Below are 25,709 nucleotides of genomic sequence, written 5' to 3' on the forward strand. Positions count from 1 at the left end.
TCCAATGTTTTCTCCAAGCTCAACAACTCCCAAGCTGTTTCATTTCCTCCTGCGTTCTTTTCTTACTTACAAGTATTGCATTCATTCCTGATGCAATGCCATAGACCAAACCTGAGAGGCGTGCTGCATATGTATACTCTTTTAAATCATCCTTCAATAACCTGATAAACAGGTATGTCATGTTGCAATGGAGAGGATCAGCATAAATGTAGCGACTAACAAAAAGAAAAACAAAAGAAATGCTTTGATACCTCAGGCAGTGACAAGGTAATGGATGAAGAAACATGACTGAAGAGTATGTATATGCAGCCTCATGATCAGTAGTTCTTGAACAGGAAAGCAGAAGTATACTGTTTGTTTAATCACATAAAAAGGGGGTCTTTTACCCCATCAGTCAGAAAGTTTTTAGTAGATATCTGACCAACAAATATGTAAGCTTGGATTAGGGTTGTGGTTTTTTTCAATGGAGGAAGAAATCTTACATACTAATTAATTTCACGAATGATATAGAAATAAAGAAGGAAATTTGCTTAATGTGAACTAAAAGACTGTTGAAGACTTTTAATGAAATTCAACTTAAAATTCAAATCAAAGAAAGGATGGCTAATAACCAAGATCAAAAGGACTAACAGCCTTCATTTTTTTATTTAAAAGTCCTTCCATCAAATCAATACAAAAATGTTGATGAGTGGAAGTAGTTTCATGGCTCTAAGCTCTTCCTTGACTTGAGTACTTACATACATCCCATAGATGGTATTTTGGAGATCATAGTTCAAGCCAGCTAGTTCTGCTGCATATGCATACTCGTTGAGGGAGTCTTTGAGTAGTTCAAGGTACAAATAGGCCATGTTACAATGCAAGGGATCCACGTAAGCAAATGGGCTGGAAGAAAATGTTGAAAGTAAAATATGCAGTTTAAAATTATTTCTCTGTTTCTTTTGGCCTTTTAAGTTTGATCTGAAGGAAACAGTATTTTCTGGGTTTTTATGCTGATGGATCCCATTCTGAAGGACTCCTATTTCGAAGCCAAATATGAACACATCTGAAAAGTGTTACTTAGCTTGCATATGGTTTGATGACTAAATACACTCAAGATCCCAGAGATATTCTATTTATGCTCATAAATCAAGACATGTTTTATTTACTTGGCTGCACAGTCAGAATTCACCAGAGTAAAAGAAACTAAATATACCAACATAATTTACCAGACCAAAATGAAAGTCCATGTACTGAACATTAATTAATTAATACTCATACACTATCAGTTTCTATTACAAAAATTAGGAGATCAACAATTTTTGGTATGACAATAAGCAGTATATGCCAAGGTCAGTTCAGAAGATAAGTCTGTCTATCCATTTTCTTACTACTGTAATTTTTTGTGTTATTTTTTCAACGGCAACAACTCTCCAAAACCTACTGTTGCATTAGGAGCACAAGATCATACACAACACTCTTGTAAATTTCTCAAAACAAGAAATGCAACTCAAAGACTCAAGTCATGCTTCAACCATGCTAATTGTTAAATACCTGTCTGTTTCCAAGATTTGAGAAGACAAGTTATTTGTACTATATGTATTGGTAAAATCTCTGAAGTGCATGTAAACTCATTATCAATGCCACTGATACGATCACCAGTATCTGAAGCACTGGCTGTCAGGATATGGCTTACAATTCAAACCTGACTTTTTCCTGAAGCAGACAGACATGCACGCTATTAAATATGTTCACATCTATACAGCAGGGTATTTCACTGTGTGTATCAACACTAATGTAGTAAAACAAGACCACAACACACAAACTGATAACTAAAACACATGGCAAAGACATTTTTAAGAAGGTTCCTCGTAGCTTTTAACTTCTCCTTCCTTTTAGGTTAAGAAAAGGAAGCACAGGAAGATATTTCAACAAACTAAATTAATAATTTCAAATATATATATTTGAGAAGCAGAGCCTGCTACAGTCTGAAATCTTAGCCCAGATTAAACAAACAGGTCAGTAAAAAAGACAAAAGAACTGGTATTTGCATTTCTCCCTACAATGAGAATTTCCCAAAACTGAGCAATTTTAATATGCCAAATGATATAAATCCAATTACTACTGAATTTTTAAATTAAGACCAAATTCAAAGTGAGATGTAGGTCAAACCTATAAACCTTGCTCAAGACTCATTAAATTCTTTCCCATTTTGATACCAGAACACAGATTTAATCAGTTTGAGTGATTACTATATCCGTATCGGTTTTAAATTCTGTATTCTCGCTTAGCTGGCAAAGGCCAACTGGGAATTTTGAACAAAATCACAACTCCTAGATCATTAATCCTCAAGTAAAACATAACAGAAAACAATTATTACAACTGTTCTGGGAGTTGCTTCCTATTATTGACAGTTTTGTAAACAAATGCTTATTTCTAGTTTATCTTTTTTTCACTAGACTCAAAGAAGTAGAACAACTCTCACTAATGACTGAGTTGTTGAAAAAAACCCCATGAAGTCTAGTCCTTTCCCCTTTCAAACAGCTGTAAGTGACATAGCTGGAATCAACACTGAAGTGCTGAGTTTCAAAGCATCACCATATTACACGGTTGTTTCACTCCCTTTTAAAAAAGGATACTTTTTGAGTTCTTAAGTTGCAATTCATACAAATGCAAAAGCTTATCATCCTCTTTTAGGCTGAGCAGTACATCAGATGTTTTTACTGCGCTGCTTCTTTAACACAAGGATGCCTGGGTTTTTTTCAGTTTCAGAATAAGGTGATTTCAAGAGGTTCATTGTTCCTGTGCACTTTGTATATTTAAGGGAGAAACCAACCTCATCAACTTCCTCTTAATTTATCTACACAGCAATTGCTACTACAACATCTGGACCAGGATTCTTTCTATGCTTCATGTTGATCAAGGCTGCAGGCAGAAGAAATCCCCCTAGTTTTTTTTTTATCATACTGAAGCAGTCTGCATTGTGAACAAATTCTTGTAATCCACTACAAGGCAGCACAGGCTTCAGGTTCTGATCTAGAACTGAGGTTTAGACTTTTTATGACAACCTACGTCATAAAGGTGGCTTTATTCACCAGTCCACCTGGTCCCATGAGATATGAGTGATTCCATCAATCACTCTATAATAAATATGCTACATTTCACCATTTCCTGCAGTGACCATCACCATGACCAAATAGAGACAGATTCTCCAAGAATCTTTTTTAAGTATCCAAACTAGACAAACCTGCTTACAACATCTTTTAGAGGTGATGCACCCAGTATTGTCAAAATCTCCTTGCTCCTGCTCACACACAATTACCATCTGATTTTTAAGGAAAAGGAAAGAACTTTTGCTCCCAATCCTAAGGAAAAAAGCCAGCTGTCACCTGGAGCTGCTCCTAGGAGGAAAGAGGCAAATCATTCCATTACAATGGTCAGCAAAGCTCGAGTACTTCTGGCTTTTCATAAGGGCACACTGAGATGAAAGCACAAATCTAACTGGGAAATACCATCTCCACAGGTCTAGATAAGATATCCCTGCTTGCTGCAGGAGGGCTGGACTAGACCTTTAAAGGTCACTTCCAACACAAACAATTCTAAGATACTGTGTGTATTGCATACACTTATACCTTTGTGCGCTGTACATAAACCCAATTATTATCTTTTATTCATTCACAGATTGTTATATATTATAGTTCACTATAGTTCACCTGAATTGATTTAAAAAAACACCACAACTGTAAACTCAGTGTCCATCAGTAAAATCCTATTTTGAATTTTGGCCAAACATAGCACAAGGGAAAGCCACCAAGAATGAAAATGAAGGCAAAGCACTGCAATTGCTGTTCTCTGAACGAGAGATGGGGAGTTCTCATTTTGCTCCTCCATTTCCTGACACATTGAAGTTCTAACACACATTGAAACAGTTCTAACATCCAGCCTGTGGTTTCAAAAAGCAAAAAAGAGAAAATGCCCAAGCAAGCTATTTTCCCCAACTAGTATTAAAACCAGTACCAAGACATGACACACACTGAAAAAAACCTCTGTATAATATCCTGTAAGAAAAATCTCAAGTGCTCTCTCAAAACAAGAATTCCACAGTGCATTTGTGGGAGTCCCCACAATGGCCCTTCCATCAATATCACCAAATAACTTAATTAGGCAAAAGAAGAGTCCCTGAATTTTTTCTGGCTTTCAGTAGTTCAACACAAAATCAGCTGCACTTTAAAAACAGCAATATTTTTTTAATTCAAAAGTTAGAAATTTATTACTTGAAAGAAACATTAAGAAGTTCCATCACTGTCATGCTAACTTAAAAAAGATTATCTTCCTATGGTGAAAGTCATGCAAGACCAGAATTAACACTACATCATTTTATCATACATCTTGAGTCAGAATCAAACATTCATTGATAATATAGACAATGCTCTTCAAAAACAAAAGTACAATCAGTTATGGATGTCAGTTAAGTAAAATCCCAGAGTTTTAAGCACTTTTTCAACTGATTTGCAGTATGCAAATGAAAACAGAATTTGAGCCTGAAACTATTATCAGAATAGCATTTCATAAAGAAAACACAAGCTAAAATAGCTGTGATTTAGTAATTAATTTTAAAATACACAGTTATTTTTAAAGAGGGATATTGCAGTATGTAGAGGGTTCTACTGGCAGGTATATTTTAGGTATAGCAAATAAAATATAAAAGAAAATTTGGTTTGGAAGTATTTTTAGGTAAACTTTTCCTTTCAATATAGAAGGAGCACATCAAATTTCTTGCTACTCAATTACTGCATATCTTACATGTGCCTTCCTGCATCTAAGACTTATTCAAAGTAAGGACATAGATTCTAACGTGCAAGAAAATGTTTGCCACACAAATGCAGATTCCAAATAAATAAGAAACTTTTGGAGATGACTTTATGTGATATACTTAGCATTGCATACCTGAAAAATTCAAAGTTGAGACAAGCTTTTGGCAAAAAAAATTTGTCATCTTGCTTGAACCACAGTTTGCTCATAGCAGTGTCCTGTGTCAAGAAAAGAGGTTTTGTTAAGTCATCTGACTTTTAACTGCAATGTATCCACAGCTTTAAAAAAATTTCTTCACCACTTCAAATCACCACTTAGAATTATCCCCTTAAATTCATATTGCTTGAATTGCTATATTCAATATATATATAGTGAATATATATTCACTATATTTTGAGATCACTAAATGACACTTCTCTCATTTTTCCAAGCAATCACAGGCGTTTTCTCTACACAGTTACAAAACAATAGTCTTCCCTACAGCCTTGACTTACTCAATAGTGGTCAAAAATATGTAAGAGTGGCAGTCACCCTTCTGCTGAATAAACAGCTCTATTGCTATTTTTATCAACTGTTGACACACTTTCAAAAGGGCAGAGAGAGTTCAAGCTGTATCTAGATTCACTTTCCTAGGACCACAAATTGCCACAGTCCAAAGTTCAGCAAAAATGAACTTTCTACTGTCTTTGCAACAAAATATTAAAAAGTTTTGTACTTTTCTGTTTTCTACACTTTGAAATATGAGATGATCTGTATTTTATAAAACAGAGGAATTAAACTCTAACTTCCTAGAAGGTCAGGCAAACAGGACAAATACAGACAGTTTACCTTGACAAGGGCAGGGTACTGTGTTGCATCTTTTTCCAATGGCAAAATCTCAAAGTTTGTAGGAATAAACTCATTCTTCATTGGAAGCTTGAATTTCCCATTCAGGTCAGCATTTTGCCATTTCTAGATCAATAGAAGAAACAATGAAGCTACACCAACTTCTGCTTAATTAAAGCATATATGGGCTTATTTATTTTACACTAAAACAAAAGATTTTATTAAAAATGTATTCCAGTACGTTCTTTGTAATTTTTAAGGGGAAAAAAAAGTTGGAGTAGGCTATCAGCAGGATGAATTGCTCTTAGAAGGAGGATTACAGATAAATAATTTTGAAAAGTTTATAGTAGAGAGGAGGGTGGGTTTATATCTGATATTTTCTGCTACCGTGAACCATAAATGAAGATATTAAACTAAACACTTAACCAAGAATTCTAATGAAGAACACAGGCAAGGTCAAGTTCAAGGAAGTGCTCCTATGCAATGTCTGTTCAGAGCACACTCAGAAGGTCCAATTCAGCCCTAAGGCAAATTTTACAGTCATCTCTTCTTGGAAGATCAGAACAATAACAAGTTTCAACAAGGATTTGCCCCCCTCTTTTTTTTTTGAGTTTTGATTTTTAGAGTCTCATTTAACTGGCAAAACATACTTTCTATGCTGCAAAAATCAACTTCAGAAACAGTTACATAGAACAATTAATAAAATTCCTTTTTTAAAATTCCTTTTTTTCCTATTCATTAACATATAATAGAGAGTTTTAAGTATTGAGATGTTAATGCTTACATTTTTACTCAACCACTGCATATTAGGGATCTTCTTCTTCTTTCAGAAAAAAACTGTAACATTCCCTGCACTTAACATGGTTTATAACCATTAAAATATATCCCTCCTATGTAATAAATATTTGAAATCTAAAGACTAATATAACATTCTTACTTCCTTTAACATTAAACAGAATCGTTGTATGATTTTCACGCTATGAAAAGCAGTGGATTTAAGTTCCCCCCTCAACTACACGGAAAATTGGACAAAGAATTTACCACTGACTTTCATTTGCAGATATTAGAATGTTACAATTTTAACATGCCTTAATAACTTCATCAGAAATTGCTTCTTGCTTGTACTGTGTTCCATACCACTCTTCAGTTCGATCAGTTTTTCCTTCAAAAGACTTGGAAACTATTGCAACTCTGAAAACAAAAAGACACTTTGGCATGAATGGGTCTGAGAAAACACTGAGACGTTATTTCAAGCACTGTTTCTGCTTCATCACCAGAACACCTTTATTTCTGCAAACAGTCCATAGACAATTACAGGGCAGGAGAGCAAGTATAAGTATACTGAACTACATGCTAAGGTTAACCATGAAATCAGGTTACCACAGTCATTTAATGCCACTGTTTTTCTGAAGTGTTACAGCCTGGGGTTACACAACAGTAGTGTGGCATGCAATTTCTATTTTTAAGACTTTTGTTGTTGCAGAAAACAAACCAGTTCTTGCAATCTTCTAGAAAATTGATGAAGTGATTAAATTTTCTATACCACCTGTAGGAACATCCAAATATGTGAAAATACTGATTATAGAAATTTTATTCCATTCCTAGTGTCAAAGAATTGTAGATAACCCCACATTTGAAAGGGACTCACAATGATCATCTCACGTTCAACTCCCTGCTTCTTGCAGGACTACCTAAAACTAAACCATGTGACTAAGAGCTCCAATCATCAAGGGGCTGCCTGAACTAAAGAACACACCTAAAGAAGAAGAAATCCAGAATAAAGAAAACTACAAACTTATCAGTATTTTGTTAGTAGCCTGCATGATAGGTGTCAAGAAAATTCCTTTAATTCTATTGAACAATGTACAACACAAAAGACTATTCAATGGAAGAGTAAATAGATGTTTCTAAGAAGGTCAAAAAAAGTAGCACAACTACCTGCTCTCCTGGACATGGCTGAATACCTGCCTGCCCATGAGAAGCAGCACATTGATTCCTTGCTTTGCTCTTTTTTTTTTTGTGCCTTTGCTTTCCCTATTGAACTGTCTGTATCTCAACCCATGACTTTTCCAGCTTTTACCGTGAGATTCTCTCCCTGATCCCACTGGTAGCTGGGTGAGCAAGTGGCTGTGTGGGGCTTGTGGTTAAACCAGAACACAGGTATGAAGCTGCTAAGAGACTACAAAAACTATAAAGTCTCTTAGAATTTCAGAGCAACCCAGCTACCAGATCTTTTTGCACAGTAAATAATAAGAAGAAGTTAGAGTCTTAAGTGAAAAAATTATCCTAATAAAATTCCAATAATGATATGGCTAGAGCAGCAAGACAAAGATGTTTAATGCTAGAATATACTGTTAGAATATGTCTGTTATTCAACTTTTCCTCCTCCTACCCTTCTCCAACATGCTGACGCTCAAGAAGTAGTGACAATCCAAGCACCCAAACATTTCCTACAGGAGCATACTAAAATTCAGGAGCTAAAAATAATTGTCTACTCACTGTACAGAAAACAAAATTGTGGAAACCAACACTGTAATTCTTCCAGCAGCTCTGCTTCAACAGATCCTTCCCTTTATCCCAAATCACTACTGGAATGATTACTGACATTTTGAGTTGTCAAAAACATACCCACAACAACAGAAACAAATCAAAAGGCTTTTTGTCTGCCCAAGAATTACAACTTAAGACCAACAGGAAAGAAGACCAGGACACAAAAAGAGGGGAAGAGAAGCACAGCAGGTAGAAATGCTATGCCATGCAGGTATTTCAATATACTGTAACCCATCTCTAAAGTCACTAATTATGTAACATTACTTTTGCTTTTCATTTCTCTGTTGTGCTGTACAGCACAATGAACATCCACATGTTCTAAGACAGTGTGGAAACGCACTGGGAAATCAAGACAGGCAATCAGGTAATCTTCAATACGACCTGTTTAAATATATTTAGGCTTGAGCTATTCATGAATGCTATTTACTTCTCTATATACATTCCTGTATATGTAAACTGCTGTAGTACCCAATTTCAGAAACAATCACAGTTTCTACAATGTGATGCATATTTACTAAATACTATCCTGTTTTTCACCCTCCTGAAATCTAAATTGAAGCTACAGGTGACAAATCCACAGGACAGTGTTACTTGGGAAGAGGATGTGCGCTTTAAAACGAATGTACTTCCACAAAAGATTATAAACTCAAGGTTCTAAAGATGGAAAAGTAATAGACTTACAATACTTAGTCAGTATTTGTGACATTAGTAACAAACATGTCAAAGTAAATCTATACTTACAAAGGACTGATTTTTTTGGACCTAATTTAAACTTTGTCTTCCAAATCGTGATACTATCAAACAATGGAAGAAATTACTTTTCTCTCATTCAAATTCATAACACAACATGACTGAGACAAAAATAACAAAAGCCTACATTTGTCCATAATAGAACCATCAGTAAAACTGATGTGAGGCAACACACGCTCCTCAAAGGCCTCATGTATAAATCCCCTCAGAAACCAGAGTAAGGGAAACTACACACAGAGCTGCTGCTGGGTGGGGTGCAGCACTCTGATCACTGCACAAGCACAAGTCATTTCTTAGTGTTCAGTAAAACTAAGTTGCTACCAAGGATTTGTGGGGGGAAATAAGCAAACAAATTGTCATTTTCAAAATGGATGCTCAGATCCAATGCAACTAAAAACAAATAGATATATTTCTAGCATGTTTACCTTCAGGGTGAGCATCACCAAGTGCATTGAGATAACTTTGCTGAGAGTCTGTGAAATTCCAGTAGTAAGAAATTTCTCTATCAACACTTTTGGCTTTCATTTTATTTTTCTTCCCTCTAGGACAGTACTAGTGCTGCACTTCTGCTATCAATAGAGGAAAAAAAACCCACTTACTATCCAGGGGAAAATGTTCTTTAGCTGCTTAATCTGGTGAGTCACTATCCTCTTAAATTTTAATAAGAACATTTATTCTGCAGATGTTGAAGGGAAAAAAATGCCTTGGAAATGATAGGAAAATTACATTTTTCAGCTAAGATTGCTACACATGCCAAGTCTATTCCCTTATCTTCACAGATGGTTGGTAAAACCCAATACAGTTTGAACAAGTAAAAATAATACTTACATTTTAAAGTTTCTCTCTTAGGGAAATTAAGGCACTAAATGCAACAAGTAGTGTGGAAGTGGGAGGAGAATATGAACACTTTCTATTATGGGTCAGTCAAATGGAAGCACACGCATACTTATATGCATACCATCTGTGAATATGATTTTTTTCATACTTTTTAAACTCAAAGTTTGTTAAGAAAATAACAGTTGAAAAACTATACTTTGGAAAAGACACTGAATGCAATTACTACAATATAGCTATGTCAAGAGGTCCTTAATATAGATGAATGGAAAAGAAATGATAAATAAAACCACAATACAAAGAAAAAGTCAGTGCCAAGTAAAGCACCTCAAGACAGAATGTATGCAAGACATAAAAAGAAAAAAAAACCAATCAAAACAGGGAAACAATGCCAAACAACAGGCGAAGTTAGGATGTGGCACATAATAATTCTTTCATAAAAAGGGAGAACAGAAAGGTAAACATGAGCATACACATATTGTTTGGATAACCAAACAATATAGATATTGAAAACAGATGTGCACAGATTTTTTTACAAGCATATAAAATTGCTCAAAAAAGACAAAAGAAGGGAGCAGGCTACTGAATTGGTAATTCATTATATTCATATAGATACAGATGTAATTTTTTAAAAAGTGTAACACAAGGGGACCCTTTTATTAACATCTGGAATCTCAACTCATTCTTTTAAAAGAGCCCACTAAAAACAAAATCCATAGTGGTTTTTTTGAATCTTCATAATGTACCACTAAATCACTTTTAGCAATACTTAAGTAAATTTCCCCTTCCCAAGATAATGTATCTTGCCAGCAATTTAAAACAAAACATACTATAAAATTATATTCCCTGTTATATTTTACTATACTTTGAAGGTCTTAGTTAAGTAAAAGATTTTTAAAAATTGCAGTTCATTTCAATCTACTTCTAATTTCACAGGATAAGTGCTTAAAATATATCTAAAAGGAACATAGTACTACATACAAGTTAGTATTTTTTTTCAGTCAAATGAAAGTAGGAAAGTCTGATAAGACAATATATAATTTCTTTAACAGTTAACTGAAGAACCCATAAAACCAGGTTTATTCCAGTTCTGAAAGTAATTTGTTTCTCTCAATATTTAGTACCTTTTTTATACAAAAGTTTAAAATGATACATTTCTTCATCTATTAAATTACATCTATTTCTTAAGTCCTTCTTAAGGAAAGACATCTTTCTTAAGGAAAGAATGTCAAAAGACTGGCTGTGCCAGCAACAAGAGTAACACAGAAAAGTGGTGAGTGGTCTGTAGCATGCAAAGTATCTGACAAACTAAAGAATCTATGGCTGTATGTACTTGTAGCAATTTTTCAGTGTTGAAGTCAGAAGATGCTTTGGAAGTTCTCTGGGCAGTAACAAAGACCCAATTTACATTATGAATCAGATAATATTGACTATTTTCTTGCAATGTTAAGACCTATGCTTCAAAGCTATGTGAAGCTATAATAAACATCAAATCTCATTAACACCTGCAGCTTCTTTACTAAATCAGCATCAGCTCAGGTTTACCTATTGCTTGTAAGCAATTCTAAAACCAGTTGAAAGTTCACATTCATGTGGAATTTGGTTAAACTTTCTACAGAGAGCAAGTAATTACACATTTTCTATGTTAATTACTAAAAACAATGCTTATATGTTAGAGGTATCAAATTTTCAAGAACTTGGGTGGTAGAGTAACATGAAAATACATTCAAAATAGAAAAGTATTAAATACTTTGGGAAACAGAACTAGAGACTTTAATTAAGGTATTGTTTGTTCAAAATATGATCTTTCGACACAGTCAAGCTCCAGCTGAAGTATCCCATGCACATTAAACACAGATGCACACCCACACACAAAGATATAGGCCCTTCTTTAAAGGGCATTAATTACTATGGCAACTACTGGTGCTAATATAGGCAACTCCATTTATTCTATCATTACTTGCATATCCCCAGAAACACCAGAACCCCATCACTTTTGCAAATATACTTCATAATTCAAGTTTATTTGACATTATCTAATAATTATTTGAAATACATCAACCTTTGAAAATAAATTAACATATATCTAAGACCTTCTCATACAAAGAAACACAGTGAATGTTTTTCAATCACATTTACTTTGGAGCTGTAAGAGACACCTGAGATTTCTGTTTCCATTAGTTCATCTGCTTTCTTATGATGTTTGTGTTAAAATACAGTTTAACTCACCGAACATTTTCTGGTCTCAATTTATCCAGTACCATCTCTATCAAATCAGGCCTGAATTCTTCAAGCAAATATTCAGCAGCCAATACTTCCTCTATAGGATAATACTAAAAAACAAAGCCGAGGAATACGTAGGTGAATTAAACAAAAGTAAGCATGAAAAAGCTGTGGTTCAGTAGAGGAAATAAAAGCAAACACTCCTGGTCACTAAAGCTATATTATCTTGGTAATTTCAAATTAGGGATGTGTAGGATGTTTTAAAATCTCCCTCAAAACTAAACAAGAGGCAGTAGCATTCTAACTATGTAATCATATTTCTCACATACTAGGCAATTTTATATCATTTACATATACCATTCTTCTGTCTTAGAATATTTAATATGTCAATATAAAAGTCACCCACCTTTAAATGGTATTTTGATTAAAGTAAAAATAACATGGTAAATGCTGACCCCTGCAGGATATTTCTGAAGGTAAAAGACCAAGCACTCACGAGAGTGCATTTAGGGAAAACAAAACATAAACAAGAAAAATAAAACAAAGAAACACAAAACCTAGGTGTTTTTAGGACTCTTGAACAGTTCAATTCTTATTTACAAAAATTTAAAGAAAATTATATTTTAATATCTAAAAGTATAATAAATATTTAAACACTTAATTATAACATTTTTTATTTAGGGTCAAACTGAAAATCTCTTAAGGTACATGGCAACTTAAGAAGAAAAAAAAAAAGCTAAAACTCATCTGAAAATGATTAATGTAGTTGACAGGAAAACTTTCTTGATAAAACACCTGTTTACCAAGGGAAAATTACCAGGTGACGTAAGTGCTGAGTACTTGCAATTTGCCATACCAATGTACTTTTCTCAACCAGAATTATTCCAAAATGGTTTTCTGAATTATATACATCATACAAAAAACTACAGTGGAATGACTTCCAGAACAGAGAGTAAGTCACAAAAAGGATTGTTGAAAAGAGAAAGGGTAGTGGGGGGTGGAGATAAAGGACAACAAACCAAACCTGTGTTACTAAAAATTCAAGTGGGAATGCTAAAGATTCAGAATTTGATGGTCATTTAACTACTAAAGCAGAACAAAAATTACCATTCACACTGCAAAGCAAAAGAAAGACAGTTTAAAAAAAAAAAAGTCCTCATTCAATATGCTCTTTGGAACACTGCTGGCAACTTCCTGGCCTGATTTTTGGAGACAGCACTTGTAATCAGAAATAATCCAACAAATACTAAAAGACTGTTTCAGAAGTCGGAAGTCCACTTGTTAGAGATTTTAGGCATTGGACAGAACAAAAACAAGAGACAGCATGCCACACAGGAGCTCTTTAAATATCCATTGACATGTTTTCAGCCAAGTCTAATGCTTTTCAGCATACAGATAGAAAATTTGAAAATTAAACATCATTATTTTAGACCAGTAATTCCAGCAAAAGAATTTAAACTGGTAATTCCTGCAAAGAAACTAAAAATTTCTCTGAACAGATGGAGACAGACATTAAGTATAAAATGACAAATGGCTGCAATGTATAAAAGTTGTGTAATTTCACTAGAACAAAAAAAACTCAGCAAACCCCCCTAAATCTTCCATTAGCACAAAATGAGGGAATTTTGCAAGAAGCATGAAAGACCAAGTAAAAGCTACGTGATTCTTTCAGCACCAATATGCAATCACATCTGTGAAGTCAAGCATTTGTAATTTGCAATCCTAATACAAACATTTCTGCTTACTACAGTATTTCAACACTGTGAACTAAGGAACACAGTGTTTATGATAAAATATTCCTTGTCTAATATTTCCCTAGAGAACACTTTGCTACCAAATGCAATGGCAAGGTACATATGTCTTTAGAAACACTGAAACAGATCAAATAGCACCTCCAGTTACTGTATAATCAGTTCTACCAAATACAGAAGTATAAAATGGTAGAACGAACAGAATGCGATTTTTTGACTACCAAAATTAGGGCCTATGCAGCATACAAGAAGTGCAAAGGACCTCACAGATGCCTGTATTTATTAAGTGGATAATCAAATACACTGTTAAATTATTATTAGAAAAAACAACAACCAAACAAAAACAATCCCCTCCACTTACGTGCAACATTCCTCCAAGCTTTGACGTGTAACCTCGTGGCCGTTCCTTATCTTTAAATCTGAATGCCACAGCATTTAGATCCTAGAAAACAATGTATGAATGATTAAAGATCATAAATTAAAGCCTATTTTAAGAATAATTACTGGCTACATAATTCCTTTTTATAATGTAAGAAAAGAAGTACTTTTGCTGTATCCATGTTACAGCACACAAGTACGTAAGATAAATTTTCAGGATTATTCAAGGGCATCAAACTCGCAAGCAATTTGTGATAGTCTCATAATGTGAAATGTTACATAAGTCTTGTAAATCCTTTTCAAGCTAAGAGATCTGCCTCATCTCTCATATATTTAAATCTCCTGATAATTTGAAAACACACCAACTCTGATCCCACCAGTACACAGTGCTCCAGTGCAATGTTTGTCATATATTAATGAACTGAAGTGTCTCTCTCTCCCTCTTCCTTTTCTCCTTTTGTTCAGTCAGCCAAGAGTAAGTTTAGAGACAGAAAAAGTGTGTTTCTTTTTGCTGTCTCAGCCAGAGAAATAGAACACATCATTCTTAGGATACAATGGCAAGGGTGAATTAAAGAGAGCTAAGACTTTAAAGCCAGTGAAAAGGACAGTCCATCCTTCCATGAAACCATGCAGAGAGACTGATTAACTCAACAATTCAGCCAAAAGTAAACTCAAAGATTCTTTTCATACTAGTTTGCCAGCTCTCTGACTCACCCCACAGTCTCAGGAGCTCAGGGACTGCGAAAAGAGGAGCAAGGGAAAGGCACAGGAATGAGACAGAAGGATGGAACTGTCTTTTCCAAACCTTGGATTTGCTTACTCTCTCAGTGAAACAAATCCATTGGGATTTTCAGCACAGGATAACAAGACCTGAGACTACATTCACAAGTATGTATATATATATATATATGTATATAAAAATAAAACTGGGCTTCACACTGACACTGAGAAGAGCAGTGCTATCTAAAAGGACACTACATTTTTGCTCTGTGCACACAGAACTATCCAGACGTGTAAGAAGCACAAACAGTTCAACAAAGACTGACATGTACTGCCAAAGTTCTTCATGAAACGTCTTTAGTTGACTTTTCAAAAAGATGAGGGGAACAAACAGCAGATTCAATGTCCTATTGCTTTTAAAATCTCAACTATACAATTTTACACTTGAAAGTAGGGAGGGGTAGAATAGCAGCCATTTAAATTTCCAGTTCAATGTTACTCCTCACAGTAAATGTTTCCCCCCTTCTTCAGTGAAGACTAAGCAAAGTTAGGTAAAACCCTTGTGGACAGAGCAAGATCCTTCTTCCTCCACCTCCATTATGCCATCCTAATCCCAGCTCTATAAGAGCATTCCACACCTGCATTAGGACAATGTATTCTGAGTGTACTGGTCATTTGTGTCATGTTGCATCTTAAAAATGAACAAACTTAATTACCATGTGATTATTAAACGCTAGTTACAAAGTCAAATACTCTAATAATGAAAGAAGTTTGTAACAAAGACAACCAGTACATATGGTACAGCCCCAATTACTTACCTTGCACTCTTGGAAAACCCATTCTTGAGGTCCTTCTGTACGCAGTTTTTGAATATATTGAAACATGTGCAAAATAATATCTTCAACATGCACTGAAAATTGAAAAAGACTTAGTAATTCACTCAGTTCTGCACAGAGAAGAAATTTAATGAACACAAATATGGTTTTATTTTTAATTACACTTTGATACATCAAGATCTGTAAGTACATCTGCAATCCCACCAAAAAAGTTAAACTTGCTGTTTTCAGACATTAATTTAAGGTAAGTGTTTATGCCCCAGCTAATTTCAAAAAGTGCACTGAACATGTCTTATTTTGTCAAAATATTGATTTACAATATAATTTAACTCAGGTCTAAATAGTATGAATAAGTAGAACACAAAGGTATTAACAGCTCTTCCTCTTTAAAGAAGTTTATTAAAGTATTTAATTAACTCATTTAATATAACCTTAAGTTGATTTCTTATGTTAGGTGAAGCGTGTTAGCATACTTAGGGGAACTAAACACAGAATAATAACAAGTTAATTAAAATAAACTGGCTTTCAAGCTATAATACCAATTAGTCTCTTCAGATACAAACACAAGTCAATCACATCAGCAATAACATGGAATACAGACGAAGTGCTTCACTTACAAAGTCCTTCTTCTGTCAAGTCCACATTAATGATGAAAAACATGAAACCTCTAGCACCTTCCTTCTGGCCTCCAACAAGAGTATTTACCCACCCTATGTCATTAAAAAGAAACTATATTACATAAACAAATCTGTAACAATTTATGCAACTTTTTGCATGCTTCAGGAACATTAAAACCCATTCTGATTCATTTACATGTTTTCCTTTACTTCATTAATGCCTACAGCAACAGTGCAATTTAAACATAACCCAAGTCAGCTCCATCTGATTTTGTACTTAGAGTGATATGACAAACTCAGGATCATTTGATTACTGGATTACTGGATTCTGTTCGGAACAAAATGATATAAAGTAAAATAGCAAAAGATACATGTTCCAGACATTAAGAGACCTGACAGTAACCTCAAAGTTAGTGACAGAATAGAGACAAGATCATTATGCTGAAGTTTAAATAACTCTCTCTAAACAAGGCACATAAAGGGGAGTCAAAGAAATAATAGCCTCAGCAGCCTGAGTAACCTATCTATTCCTCCCTGCTGCAGAAACAAAAACAAAGCACAAAATGACTTGGAGTTCAAATTACTCAAATAGATAAAGGTTTTAACACATAGAGGTCTATTTTAAGTGAAACATAGTTAAAGTTTAAAAAACTGCGTGATCAAATATTTTTCAATTCTCCACCCTTGAAGGACTTACCTTTGGCTTTAAGCTCTGACAGAAGACTCCCTGGGCCTTCATGCCCAATCAAATGGCCAAGGTAATGGCCAGGGTTTGATTTATAGTATTTCTGAAGGTCTGGTATAGGAAATGTGACATAAAGATTTCTAATGTCCTTAATGGGAACCACTTTATAAAGTTGCTGAGGAGAGAAACAAGCAAGGAGACCCATAAACAAAGGGAAACTCATTTCCTGTATTCATCTCAGAAGCATGTATCATGCTCCCCTCACACACGCACACATTACAAACACATCTCCCAAATCTCCAAAGTATCTAAAACTTAGGGCAACACTTCAGCCATTCATGATAAAAACAAAATTACTTATCTCACAGTTGCTTACAACTGCAACCAAATGTGCAACCTTTACTATAACCTATATAAAACTATACTCAGCATGGAAAAGTGGGTGGAAAATCAATAAAGAAATATGGAATTTAACAGGGACATTGATAAAAGAGTAGTGAAGTGCACAATGTATTACTGAAACATAAAAAATAACATTTAAAATGTAGACTCTGGATGGAAGATGTATCCCTAAACGTACCCGGAGATGCTCTTCTTGGAAAGGATGCTCAGGAAATTCTGGTATAGGGACATTTTTATTCTCTACTTCTGAAAATAACTTGACCACTAAGCAAGTCAGCTCATCCAAGGATTCTAGAATAAAGAAACATTAGGAAAAACACAGTCATTATATAAGGATTCTGACAAACTTTTTTTTTTTTTAATATTGTTTGGGAGACTCATGAATTATACAGAAAAGTAGTTTTAATGGTGTTATGATTTTTCATTTCAGAAAAACCAATTATTCATATTTAAATTTTAAACTGTAACATGCTAGAAGCACCATGCTTATTAAAGGAAGGCTTCAATCATGCATAAAATAAATACTGTAACTGAAAATATGTCTCTACGTTTTACAGATTAAACTAAGCTAGAACTGAAAGATACATCACATACTGAACACCTACCAAAAGAAACATTCCACAAAACTTTAAGGGACATAGAATTATATCTGCCAATTTTCTAGTGAAAGTAGCTTTGCCAAAACTTGAATTTTCTTTAGCCTCAGCTCATGTCCAGCACTTTAAGTACACTGTGAGCCAGGTCTGTCCTTAGCACCCAAAACACACACAGCTGTGACCTGTTCAAGCACTTCTAAATTTCCATCCATTCTAATTTCAGTCTGTGACTGCAGTACTTTGCAAGAATGAGAGAAGACTTCTTGCAGAAAGAATATGACAATGTGCATTAACTCACCCAAACTGACCTAGACTATTTCTGTTTAAATGCTGCCTTCAAAATTGCTTTCTGCCTCAAGAAATGCATTTTGGAGCGCTTCTTAAAGTGAGCATAAGATAAAAAAAAGATTCTTCTGACAATTTTTTAGTGAAAGACTTCCAAGGGTGGGTATTGGAAGAAAAAAAAAAAACATAAATTGCTTGGACATCACAAAATGAAAGATTTGATAGATTGAAAGATTGAAAGATTTCTAAAAGCAGTTACCTTGTTATCAAAACAATCCCAGTCAAACTGAGAAAGGAGAATCTTTCCTGCCCAACAGATGCATGCTCCTACACTACACTACCAGAGCTCTGGTGGGGAAAAAAACTAACAAAATGTAAACCAAGAAGGTTCGTTATACATTAAAATTTTGTGACCTGCACGTTATTCTATTAAAAGCCATCAGTTTTTATGCATATCAGCAAAATAAACAATCATTTAATCTTGCAGGGACAGTTTTATTTAGCACATATTAACAATTGCCAATGTGATTCTTACTGAAAAGGTTTCCATGTAAAATTCCTCAGTGAACTTGCTCTTGATTAGATAAAAAGCTCATTTTCTTCCATTTGTACTCACCACCTAAGCATTACTGTGAAACACCATATAAATACTAGTCTGCCAGCACATTTGCAAAATCCAAACAGCTTTCAACACAACACTGTTATTAAGCTTTTGGCAAACTTACGTAAAATATCATGTCAGCTGTGGAAGGTTCTAAGCAGTTGGAACCTCCATTTTTTTTTTCAAGTATATACATAGAGTCTTACTCAACCAAGAGAACGAACTCACCTCTTCCTAAGACACAAATAGCCATTAAATTTGATGAATAATAAGTAGAATGGAACTTCAGTAGCTCTTGCCTTACATCTATTCCTTCTTGGGTTGGTCTAGTTTCCAGAGTGAATTTGTTCCCTGTAACATGAAAATAATTAACAATATGTGAGGTTAACAACATTTAATGTTACAGATTAATCTTACAGATCAAAAAGAAATACATAAATTAATCAGTTGCTTTCCTTTGGATGGTAAAAATAATCAATATGCATAATAAGAAAACTGGCTTGATATTGTTTTATGTTTTAAATATTTGGTCTATATTCCTCACCATATGCAGACAAATTGAATGGTGAAGTTCTAGACACCCTACTCTATTTACTCCCACAGCATCAATACATAAGATAAAATAAAATAACAAAGTTTCAGTTGGTAACTGTGCTGTTACAGTACTGGAGGACATTAGGAAGCAACAGTCAAAAGACACCTTGTAGCTGTAGGAAAATGGACACTAGCCAGTGCAGAAGTGCCTGGAAAATTACTTGACACTGAGGGTAATGATGGAGAAGAATCACCATCACAAGCATTAATTCAGGGAGATCAGTGAGAGGTATCTGGAAAAATGCACACTCTTAAAAAGAAAAGGGGAAGGTGCATTTGTTTCTATGGACGGACAATAATAGAAGGTTTGCTGACCAAACAGGGTGCACAGCAATGAGGAGTAACCTGAAGCATCAAATGGAGTAATTCCCATACTCTGCTAGATTAACAACATCTCAGCTGATCAAAAGGAAACAATAAGGTTGCCAAGTGCATCACAGTTGTCATATCTTTGGGTAAATAAAAACCATCAAAGCTGAGCTCTACTTCTGCCAAGTCATACCTACTGGAAAGCTATGTGCTGTAATTTAATTTCAGAATCAGAACCTAATCTAAGGAGAAAGGAATATGACTATTACTGTTGAATTTGAGCACATTTTGGGTATTCTCCCCAAGAAAACATTTCCCTTGTGTGAGCTAGACAACCTTCTTAAACTGTAAAAAACTATTTCTGCAATTTCCACTTATGTTTTCTGTGTGCTACATAGGAATTAAATAATGCCTTCAGTAGCAGAGGTTACAGAATGTACTTTGAACACCTGCCTACTAATGCACAGCTCCCAAGGCTTTATTTTAAAATTAACCTCTTCGGAAAATGGAGTTATAGTTTTATACAGAGCCTCTCTTTACTATTCAACAGAACAATACCTGCTCTTGTGGCAGGTGGCTACCAGACCCAAAAATATGCTCTCCATCAACAGATGTAAAGGTACATCTTGTCTTTTTAGAGACAGAGGAAGAAACCACTGTCTTAAAGCCCATTATCTGCTCTCCCATCCACGTACCACACGCAATATTCGAATCAATTATTCATCAAGCAAACTGACCCATCCACAAAACACATTTTTTTGCACACATTATATTCAATGATCAAACAGTGCAGTCTTGTTACTTCGAAGGTTTCAAAAATAAATTCATGTAGAAAATAATGTCTACCAAAAAAAGCACCCAACATTTAAACTTCTCTACCAAAGCATCAAACATTTGTGGCTTTGTCCAGAACTATGGTATCTTAACTTTATTGCTTTTCGAATTGAGGTTTAGCAGTGTTTATTTTAAATTGTTACTAAGCATAAAAAAAATACAGCCGTAGGATTGGGATTTGTCCAAGATCATTTTGTCTATCAGTCTCCTACTGTTGTGTTCTATGGTGCAGATTTTTGTTTCTATATTCCTACTCAGTAATTCTCACAGTATTTTGCTGATCTTTCTGATTTAACCTAGTCACTGTCATCTAGTCTAAATGCAATATTACAAAACAAAAAGCATGTGGCTAATAACAATTTAAACACAATTTGTTCACATTGTTATACACAAAGACTTAACAGTACCAAATGACGACCAAATCCAGTAACTGGAAAACAGCACTCACTGCAGTAATTATCAGGATCACAAAGATTTCTTCATCACTGTACTCAAAGTTTTGGATCAAACTTTTCCCTATGCTGTTGTCTAGCTCTGTTTGGTCTACAATGTGAAAAATGCCATAAGCACCATAATAAACATGTATGGAAAGGAAAATCAGAGAACTGTTATGGTCTGTCTTTAGCAATTTTATATAAACAATAATACTATGTATGTTACACACAATGCCACTGGATAAGTATATTCTGACAAACCTGTTCCAAATTTACTGAAGGGATGGTTGGGGTTTCCAGTAGCCTTCTCCAACTGAAATAACCTCCAGGCATCATTCATCAGATTCTTCTCATGCTCAGAATCAACAGCATTCACTTCCCTATCTTTGCAACTTTCATCAAACAGGGGGCACAGGAAAAACTGGGCAAATCTAAAGAGAAAAAATTTAGTTAAGTCAAGAGTACTGTACATAAATTGTAACAGAAGAGTATAAAACTTGGTTCCTCCTGAAAACAGCTTAATAAATTCTTTTTTAATGCAGAACTTATGAATTCTTTAAGAATTTGACACTGTTTTGATATCCTTATTTCTCAATTTCTTTGTTTATAAATGCAGACAATATGTTCATCATATAAGGTAGTACAAGAATCAAGGGCCTTACATCACAATTCCCACAGTGAAAATTTCTCCTATTCTGAGTTTCAGCTGCAAGAGGCTCTTAATTTCACTAATCAAATAAGTCTTGTCAGACATCCAGGGAAAAACCAAAGAGAAAACTCACTCTACCCCACTGGCTACACAGCTTTCAATTTCTGTCCCCTCCCACAAAACACTGAGATTTCAGCAAGTTCCCTCTACTAAGAGCATCCTTAAATATTTCTAGACTTCACCCTTGTTTTGCTGTCAATAAGGATCCCATGGGAAGCATAGAATTTGATTGCACCATCCCAGTGTTTGCACAATGTGTAAATTCATGATCATATTATGTGCCTTGCCTTTCCAAAAATATTCAGTGTAAACACAACATTTAAACTTCAGAAATTCTGTCTCGATGAAGAACTCTCCTAGATGAAAAAAATCTGAGTAAGACTTTCAAACTGAAAAATATCTGGTTATCAATTTTAACAAAAGATGGTTTTTACCTTTTTTTAATATCATAAGGATAGAACTATCAGAAAACTTTTACAGTAATAAATTCAAGTAGAACACCTATAATAAAAAATTAAATACTAAAAAATGTGTTTACCTGTCCAGTGCACCTTCTAGATGTTCATGTGACACATCAAAGTAATAGTTGGTATGTTCACCACTTGTGAAAGCATTTGAGCTCCCAGCATGCTCACTCAGAAATTGGCTGTACTCATTCTCTTTTGGATATTTCTTGGTTCCCAGAAACAACATATGCTCACAAAAATGACTAAGCCCAGCAATGTTGGGGGGATCAGACAAGGATCCTGCAAGAAGAAAAATTTCATGTAGCCATTCATAAAAAGTAATACTAAAACATTAAGTCTTTTAAAGTACTCTGTATTACAGTATGTTGCTTCAGGCAATTATATCAATTCTGTGGCTGTAAGAAAACACTTGTGCAACTACAGTCAACTAAAATTAATCCTCAAAAAATATTTGAAAATTTAGAATTAGTAACTGAACCGATTAGTGTCTCAAATTGCCTCTCCAGATCAGCTTGCATTTCTTTATACAGATGATTTTCAATTGAAGTCCATGACTCATAACCTGTAAAGACCTGGCAAATCACAGTGTTCTGAAATCTATACCTTGACTTTAATAAATGCATTGTGTTAAGAGGCAGCAATTGCCAACCATAATTAAAGAGGTATTTATCCTGTGGTTTATAGGATGAGTGATAACCTGTAATTGCCTGAACACAAGCAGCTATGGATGACCAGCTAGTAGGTGTGAAGGCAAACAGATTAAAAGACAACAATGATTTGGAAGAATGAAAACAAGAAGGCAGAAGTTGGAGAGTGGCAGCCTCGCCTCAGAGTGTGCAGCAATGCTGCAGTTGGCTATCACTGTCACAAGACCTAAACAAAACCACATTCAGGATGTTCTGAACTAGATAATGATCTGGGACAGCCATCCCCACAACAAAAAAGGCCAGAAGTTTTTAAAGTCCATCGTTACTTCTGCCCTAACACGAAGAGCAGTAACAGCTCCCAACTACAGACTTGGCAAGAGGGTGTTTAGGTTATGCACACGCTGCATCTTACCTCCCAATCAACTGAAAAACTACACAAGCTTGAGATATACCTCAGATAGAGGAAAAGGCTTCTATTACCCCAAAGAGTCAAAGCAATTGCCTCCCCCTTCTATTTTCCATATTTCTGTTTGCACACATAGGCACCACTGAAGTTAGGGAGTGCCTCTCCAACTTCTCTAGCACTACAGCATTTTCTCACCTCTACACATCAACAACTTAGCATGAAAAAAAAAGTCTGACATGACAGATGGAGCTGTCTGAAATCATTGCACTTGCACCTACCCCTTTTCTGCTTACAAAAGATCTTTCATAACATGAAACTTAATGGTTAAAAGCAGTCTTTCAACTGACTGAGCTACACTTGAGTAAACACAGAGTACAGTAAGAGCATTTAGCTCCAGTAATTTTGAACTTGATGTGTCAAAGAATTAAATAAACTATAAATTACAATAAAAGACTAGGCTGCCAACTGCATACCACTCCTGTCAGTTTATTTGCATCAAGATACCAGAACTTGAAGCATTTTTATTAATGACATAATTAACACAATATGAATTGAATACCTATGTGGACATCAAGTGCTGCTGAGGACTTATCTGTGGTGGGGTCACTAATGAGAAGAGCTTTAATGCCATTTGCCAATTCCAGTCCACGATATTCTCGTTTATCCTCAGGTGATTTGATAATTTCATTTGTTATTCTCTTAATAGCTGGATTGTTCATTTTGTTGTTTGACTCCTTCTGAAACCTTAAAGAAAAAAGAAAAAATTTCTTATTATTTTCACTTAAGCCTTGCTAATTTTTCAATATTATGTTAAGACAATACAGGGCAATACCAACAGCTAGAAGTTCTATTACATGCAAAATTCACTGAACTTGCCTAAAATTCAGACCCTGAAAGATATTGCTGCTGAAACAAAAAAGAAACCTTGAAGACCAAGAAACACAATAAAGATGTAGATCACTTAGTTGAGTGCTTCAGGTATCACATTAACTGTAATTGAAACAACCCAAACTTAATAAATGTCGACCCCTTATTCGATTATGATAAAAATTAAATCAAATGAAGCATATACTGCTATCTCAAGTATACTTTCAAACTTCAGGAAAGTATTTCATGTATATGAATTGTTGATTATATTACGAGTGTTGTAACTCTGATTGTCAAATAAACAAAATTTTACTAACAGACCACTGGATTTGTACACTCAAGCAAGAGAGAGTAACACTGTTTACAACAGTGCCACAAAAATACAGACTGAAGAACTGCCATGATAAATAGGAATAGACTGTCTCACTTATTTAAACTTCTACCATTAGTTTAACAGATGCTACAAGATACCCTTCTTTAAAGGCATAATTCTAAAATGCTAAGAAACTAGTGTGACTGATTCAGAATCTGAATGTCTCCAAGCAAAAGCTACAAACAATATCAAACAACTTTTTAAAATGCGTGGTTAGAAGGAAACATATAAACTAGTAAAACATCATTCTCTCACTATCAAATACTTTAAAAAAACAAATGTAATCACTAAACAGTAACTGAAAGACTGAATTTAAATTTAAATGTGTACACTCTCATTTAAACTGGTCATTTATCCACTAGCTTAACCCCCTGCTCAGGCTAATCCTGCTTGGAATGCCTATGGCCTTCTTCCACTAAAAAATTGCATATACCATTGAAATACAAAGATTATTCCAAGTACCACATCTCTGTTTCTCTGCACCAACAGCACTGATACAAGCCATGCTAACAATTAAAAGATGCCTCCATGTTCACAGTTTTACTAAATACTCTATTAAACTTAAGCTACTGTGTAAAATTTTTTAAGTGAGTGTAGATACTTTTCATATATGAAAATCAGTAACTAAACTGCTCCTTATTGTTTTTCACTTGCACACAAGTTAAATTGACATATCTAAGTATGCAGGAGAACAAGGACATCCCTTAAGCTCCTGATTCCATGTCTGCTAATGAACACCTATACCTTGGTTTTCAGCTAGAATATTCTATCTCAATAAGATACTAGTTGTCTGTCAGAAGACACATATATACTATAAACTATTCGAGTTATGGGGTTTTTTTAAATGTTACACAATTTCCTTATCTGATATCTCCTTGTTATTTCTATACCATATCACCAAGTCACAGAACTTTACTGTTTGTTCAGATGACTCATCTTTCCAATGTGATTCATCAAATTACGCAGCTATGAAACCTTATGAGATTTCAACTGGTGTCTCATGAAGCTGTACACCTCCACTTCATTTTATTATGATTCCCTACTTCTGCCTCCTTCCAGCTTGATAGTGAAATTCCAGTACAGGAAAAAGCTACAATTTTCAAAAGGACGACATCAGTAATTAAGCCTTCAAACCAAGGACTGAAATTTGTATCTCCACCTTCACTGTTATTTCAGTGGGCATTGTGAATACAACATCCTCTAACTTCAAATGGGTTTGCATGATTAC

General features: G+C 34.7%; 1 protein-coding gene across 3 annotated transcripts in view; it reads right to left on the reverse strand.

The window, feature by feature from the left end:
* Nucleotides 1-24,253, reverse strand: part of IDE (insulin degrading enzyme) — a 40,910-nt gene extending 16,657 nt beyond the window's left edge. For 2 of the 3 annotated variants that reach the window (XM_005417371.3, XM_031061166.1), the window contains exons 1-14: nt 23,801-24,253; nt 22,260-22,467; nt 21,274-21,443; nt 19,070-19,192; nt 17,538-17,650; nt 16,970-17,132; nt 16,273-16,365; nt 15,638-15,729; nt 14,083-14,163; nt 11,977-12,080; nt 6,702-6,804; nt 5,617-5,739; nt 4,924-5,006; nt 738-882 (exon numbers count right to left, since the gene is read on the reverse strand). In XM_005417371.3, coding sequence (XP_005417428.1) covers nt 738-882; nt 4,924-5,006; nt 5,617-5,739; nt 6,702-6,804; nt 11,977-12,080; nt 14,083-14,163; nt 15,638-15,729; nt 16,273-16,365; nt 16,970-17,132; nt 17,538-17,650; nt 19,070-19,192; nt 21,274-21,443; nt 22,260-22,467; nt 23,801-23,960 — 1,761 coding nt within the window. In that variant the 5' untranslated portion in view covers nt 23,961-24,253. Of the gene's footprint in view, nt 1-70; nt 216-737; nt 883-4,923; nt 5,007-5,616; nt 5,740-6,701; nt 6,805-11,976; nt 12,081-14,082; nt 14,164-15,637; nt 15,730-16,272; nt 16,366-16,969; nt 17,133-17,537; nt 17,651-19,069; nt 19,193-21,273; nt 21,444-22,259; nt 22,468-23,800 lie in introns of all 3 variants that reach the window. The other variant, XM_031061173.1, reaches the window with a different exon arrangement.
* Nucleotides 24,254-25,709: the final 1,456 nt, after the last annotated feature.

The sequence above is a fragment of the Geospiza fortis genome, unplaced genomic scaffold (assembly GCF_000277835.1).
Source record: "Geospiza fortis unplaced genomic scaffold, GeoFor_1.0 scaffold130, whole genome shotgun sequence".
Taxonomy (NCBI): domain Eukaryota; kingdom Metazoa; phylum Chordata; class Aves; order Passeriformes; family Thraupidae; genus Geospiza; species Geospiza fortis.